Consider the following 6,000-nt stretch of genomic DNA (forward strand, 5'->3'; position numbering starts at 1 on the left):
CAAAGGTCAGTGCAGCTGGCTCAGGGGACACTGACAGTTGGTTTGGGCAGCTTCCCGGTGCATGCAGGTGCTGTGTGCCTGGAATCACCATTCACTTTAAAACACATCCCTTACCTTCCATGTCCTCGTGTTGCTCCCATGTCTTTGTTTATTGCTGTGTAACAGCCTTGCCTGGAACAACCAAGCATGGAGGAGAAGCAAGGCCAAGATATTTTGGAATTTACTTATTATTAATAAAAATTATTTTTATGTGTGTGTGCACGTGCTTGTGTGTGTGTGTGTGTGTGTGTGTGTGTGTGTGTGTGTGTGTGTGTGTGTAGGTCAGAGACAACATTTAGGAGTCCAGGAGGGATTCAGGTAATCAGGCTTATGACCTGCTCAGCCACCTCTCTGGCCATGGAATTTGCTTTTGAGATTTTATAGTTAAGAAGTTGGCCATATTTGTTGTTGTTGAAATATTAATTGCCAGTAGGGTATAAGTGAGAAGTTATGAAGCAAACGTTGATGTTCTGTAACCGCTGTGTTTCAGGTCCATCCAGCAGCCTTGAAGTGGAAGAGGGAATCACATATGAGCAGATGCAGGTAGAGTTCCCTCAGCCCCTGTGCTTTTACTTGTGTTGCTTGTAACCCCGTATTAACCGATCTGCCTGTTGGTTGCAGACTGTGATTGAAGAAGTCCTGGAGGAAAGTGGCTATTACAACTTTACAACTAACAGGTGAGATCCAGAGTTTACTTTCAAAGGTGAAAGGTGAATTGAGGTGAGTTAACCATCAGATCTGCTTTCCCCACCCTTGATTCCTGAAAGCTGAATTTCAATAAATTATCTTTAAATGCCATTATATTTGCTTTGAGGGGGAATATGTGTTGGCCGGCTTCCATGGAAACTTCACTACTGTGTTCTACTGTGAAGTAAAAGGTTACCTTGTAGTAGTCCTTGCCTGCTCATCAGATAATGAGCTTGGGACAATGGGAAAGCATTTCTGGGTTGGTTGATTTTGATTGGGTCATTCTAGAAGAGCTGGAAGCCCAGATAGCCATTGTTATCCACAAAGCCAAGCATAGCCTCCTCTGGTAACTTAAAGATAAACAGACTACCTGATAAATTGAAATCCAGTGTGGAATTCCTGTGGTTTTTACTATTAGGCAAAGTGATAGCACAACACTTTGAATCCACTTGTTTATTTGAGAGGTGGTTCTGAGAAGTAATGACAAGGATGATGATGCCAGTGAGATGTCACCATCAAGCAAGTTTCCATACTGTGTATCTCAGTCTTGGGCCATGAAACCACTCTGAGAAGCATGGTCAACAGCGTGCCCTGAGTTCTCCCACCGAGTAGTGATCGCCCAGCTTTTTGGAAGTCCTTGTCGGTTACCTTCCTCAGGAAGCACCCATTCCTGCTGATTCTGGCCTTTCCTAAGGTCAGACCAAGAAGTGAATAAATCCCAGAAAAGTTCAATGGAAAAGAAGTCAGGCCCTCCCATTTGGGGGATTGGCTAGGATGTGTGGAAGTACTATGCAGGGAAGGGCATGCATGGGCTATGGTAGCAGCAGCTCACAGTTTGTTCCTCTGTGTTCCCAAAGAGCCATTAAGTTGAACCATCTACATCTAGCATGTGCCCCAGATGCTCAGGGCTGTTTTAGGATATACAGTCCTTTGGAGTATGCTCCCCCAAGCAGGCTTCTCTTGTGAGAGCACACTTCCTACTGCAACCAGGAGAGCCACTTGTGTTAGCTTTCTAAATTATCTGGAAGTGTTCCTTAAGGACAGGTAGTAGCCTGGAAAATGAGGACTCAAGATCAGCTTGCAAAGGTCATTACAGAGAAATTACATTCCTTTTGGAGCTCAATGCAGTCTCTTGCTTTTCTCTTCCTGCTGCCATTCCAGCGAGCCTTTCTTATGAATCACACATGAGGTTATTCAACCACTTGCTCTTTTGGCTTGATAACATATTTCTAAACTACAACCTTTGCAAATTTAGCACTGCTTCTGATTTGGGACTGTCGAGCCAAGATGAGTAATCTTAATCTTGTGAGGGTCCATGGTTCACAGACATCACATCCTTCCGGTGCCCTTCTCCCAGCATCCCTGTGGAGGTATCTGCATTCTCACTTTTTGCTTTGCTTCAGTGCTGGGCACACAAGCTTTCTGTGGGTATAAACGTCTCCGTTCCTCACTTTCAGCATCTTATTATTTCAAGTGCCCTTGGTTTGAAGTTTTGGGGCAGAAGTTCTCAACTATTGTCACTGTGCGTGCATTTCAGCAGAGGCTCAGGGGCAAGGAAAGCAAACAGCTTCACATTTTTGTAGAAAAACTGAAGAGTGCATGAAATGAAAAATTAGGTGTATGCATTTAGAGTCTTAATGAGTGACAGAATTGGTTTATTTAATTGTACCTCTCCAGTTTCATCTGTGAATAAATGTAAACCCTGCAATCTAAGCTAGAAACACAGCAGATCACAGCTTACTGATTCAGTGATTGGCCAGGTGATCTGTGAAATAAGTGAGAGCCTTAAATTGTAAATGTGGGGCTGAGGATGCAGCTCAGTGGGAAAATGCTCGCCCTGCAAGTATGAAGACGCCCCCCCTCCAATGCTAAAAATAACTAAAACAGGGATGGGGACTGGAGAGATGGCTCAGTAATTAAGAACATTGGCTGCTCTTCTAAAACATTTGGGCTCAATTCCCAGCACCCACATGGTGGATCACAACCGTAACTGCAGCTCAGGGGATTCAACGCCCTCTTCTGGCCCACCTGGGCAGCAGGCATTCAAGTGGTGTACAAACATACAGACAGGCAAAATACCTGTAGACATAAACTATTTCGTTTTACAAAATTTAGAGATAAACAAGTGTGGTCATATGTGCCTGTAATCCCAGCACGTATCCCTTAGGCTCACTGGACACTCAGCCTAATCTACTCAGTGAGTTTCAGGTCAGTGAGACCCTGATTGGGATATGGTGTCCTGGGGAACAACACCCAAGGTTGACATTTGATTTCCACACCCATATGAACACACATACACACACACGCACACACGCATGCACGCATACGCACGGGGTGGGGGAGAGAGGGAGGAGGAAAGAAGGAAAGGAAGGAGATGATAGAAAAGGGAGAGAGGGAAAGAGAAGGAGAGAGAGAGAGAGAGAGAGAGAGAGAGAGAGAGAGAGAGAGAGAGAGAGAGAGAGAGAGTTAGTTTATGAATATACTAGAGTTTTTATATAACCCTACAAATGATGCTAAATTTGAGATCAGGAGACAGTCCTCTTCTTTCACCGTGTGGGTCCCAGAGATTGAAGTCAAGGTTGTTGGGTTTGTTGGTAAGTGCCTTTCCCCTGTGAGCCAGCTTGCTGACTCCTAAGATTATTTAACAATAATTTTGTCATGATATAGATATATAGAAGCAACATGTTTCTCTCTCTCTCTCTCTCTCTCTCTCTCTCTCTCTCTCTCTCTCTCAATGCACATCAAATCTGATGAACCTGTGATAGTTAAATAAACACAGACATTCGTGTAACATATGTTACTTTGGATGGCATTGATTATCCACTGTAGGAATCACTGGTTGTCATTGTATTTAGAACTTAAGAAAAATCCTGTTATTAACAAGTTTTAGCAAAAGGTCAGAGCTTTCTAAGAGTTCCCATTTCATTAATTAGTTTTTATTAATTGTGTTTATTTATTGGGCCTATTTGTTTAAACCAGGGGTATTGAAATATGAGGGTTGGATGGAAATATTTGTGACTCTATGGCACTGTTTCTACTTGTAGATCTTCTAGGTGTCACTCTTATCCATGGGGGACCAAGAGCTACACAGCCAAAAGATGAGAGTCCTGCATTGGAGAAAATGGAGTTTCCCAGTCAAGTTCAAGCTCCAGTTTTAGCCGTGATGTGACAGCAAAATGCCCAGGACTGGATGCTGCTAGGACAGCATAGGAAAGAGACACATACAGTGCTGCAAAAGTGCTCTTATGGTCCTCTGAGGGTGTGAGGCACCCAGAGTGCTGGGCTCTGTCCCCAGTGTGCATTATGGGCTCAATAACAGGCTATCAGTGTACTTCTGGGAGAAAACATGGCAAAATGGCTGCCAGGGTTGGGGTGGAGCAACATCAGCACAGAGCGCAGAACTTCCCTCCAGGTCAACATGAAAATGATGTATATTCTTCAAAGGGACATTTTATATTCAGGATGGCTGAAACTATGCTTAAAAGTATGTAGCCTTCCATGCACATGGAATAGTTTTAGATAAAACAATTATAAAATATTAGGTGCAAAATATTAGGTATTCCATTGGGTTCCCACTTTTTAATCTTAAAAGAAATTCAGAATATAGTAGTTTATAAATGAAATGATTGGTTCTCTCTGATCCACTTGGGTGCTAGAGGTTCTGGAACGTGACACAGTGTAGACAGTATTTGTAACCTTGCACACAAGTATGCGAGCTCGGATACGTGGATGGCAGCTAGACTAGTAGAGTCTGTTGCTGTACAATATGTATATACAGGGAAAGAGGGAGGCTTGCTAAGGCTAGTGTTTGCTGCTAATCAAGCTTGCCGTGTCATTAGATCAGGTTAAAGAAGTCATAGACTGTGAAAGAGATGACAGTTCTTATTTTAGACCTTACTAAATTCCCTGTGTGTAAGACAAGCATTTACTGTTTGAGAAATTACCCAAAAGTTATAAACCAAAATATAAATTCCTTCTTTATCCACGAGATAGCCCAAAGAGAAGTGAGAATGTCATTCTTAGAGACGAGGCTAGCATTCCACCTCTATGCGGAGTGGACTTACTAGGCCACTAAGCTCAAATTCCTCTTCTTCAACTGGCTTCTGATAGCTCCAGTACAGGACCCACCCAACCTGTACATGTCTCCATTTCAGAACAACGCATTGCACATAATTAGCAAGTTGGAAGCTGTAATTACATGTTTATCTTGCCATCGGCTTTCGAGGTCTTTTAATTACATTGCTGTATTTTAGCATGATGGAATAGTGCAATATATTGGCTGTCATTAGAACACAGTAGATCCTTCCTGAATAGTATGTAAATCACATAATGTGCGGTCATATTATTTCTTAGAATTAGTGTGGTTAACCTTTACATAACACCTCCACTCTCCTTGATCATATACACACTGATACCTGTGAGGGTTACTGATGATTTTTTTTTGTCTTTAAGCCAAGATAGCAACTAAAATACCTGTAGGTTTAATTATTAAATATAGTGATGAATTGTACATTTTCAGCTTTTAAAAGAATTCCATCCATAGATGGATCTCACATATGGAATTCAAATATTATTATTGATTCACTGAAACAATGCTTTATTTCTGTCTGCACAGTCATTTCTTTTTAGCTCATCTGATGCGTGGCAAGGGGCAGAGCCCTAGAGGGACAGACATAGGCTTGAGTCATGACAGAAAACCCACATAAGAGGCACTAAGCTGTGGGGTGAATGCTTAGAGAGGCAAATTGTTTCTCAAATGACAGTGCACATAAATATACAATAATGGCATCCGTTGCCTTGATAAAGAAAAAAACTGAGGTTTTTTTTTTTTAAAAATGAGTATAGTCTACTGAGGAAAAGGTGAAAGAGATACAGTTTCTTTGTACCTCTTTTAGACCATAGGAGTGGTATTTATTACAGAAGAATTAGGAAAATTATAAAATTAGCAAAATAAGCCAACACATACCCCTGTAACAGCTGCTCAGGCCTAGCTGCACAGTAACTGGCTGTTCTCCGAAGGGAAAGTACGTGTGTGCTCCCCTTGCGTTCTCACCCCCGTACTCCCACTCCAGTCTCTGCCGTCAAGGATGGCTTATCCTCTATGTAAGCACTGTCTGAGGAAGTCCTGTAATACAGCCCTTCTCCTGCAACCGAAGTTAGCTTTTCCAGCGCTCTCATTCTGTGACCTTCAGACGGGAACAAGAGCAGCCATTTTATCTTGATCAATGCAATTGTCTTTACTGCAAAGAAGTTGCTACTTGAGACTCACGTGCC

At 42.4% G+C, this 6,000-nt stretch overlaps 1 protein-coding gene across 1 annotated transcript in view; it reads left to right on the forward strand.

Moving 5' to 3' along the window:
• LOC116890245 (serine/threonine-protein kinase Nek10-like) overlaps positions 1–3,843 on the forward strand; it is a 64,954-nt gene extending 61,111 nt beyond the window's left edge. The window contains exons 11-13 of the mRNA XM_032890993.1: positions 530–582; positions 661–716; positions 3,771–3,843. Coding sequence (XP_032746884.1) covers positions 530–582; positions 661–716; positions 3,771–3,828 — 167 coding nt within the window. The 3' untranslated portion in view covers positions 3,829–3,843. The remainder of the gene's footprint in view (positions 1–529; positions 583–660; positions 717–3,770) is intronic.
• The last annotated feature ends 2,157 nt before the right edge of the window (positions 3,844–6,000 follow it).

The sequence above is a fragment of the Rattus rattus genome, chromosome 1 (genome assembly GCF_011064425.1).
Source record: "Rattus rattus isolate New Zealand chromosome 1, Rrattus_CSIRO_v1, whole genome shotgun sequence".
Lineage (NCBI taxonomy): Eukaryota > Metazoa > Chordata > Mammalia > Rodentia > Muridae > Rattus > Rattus rattus.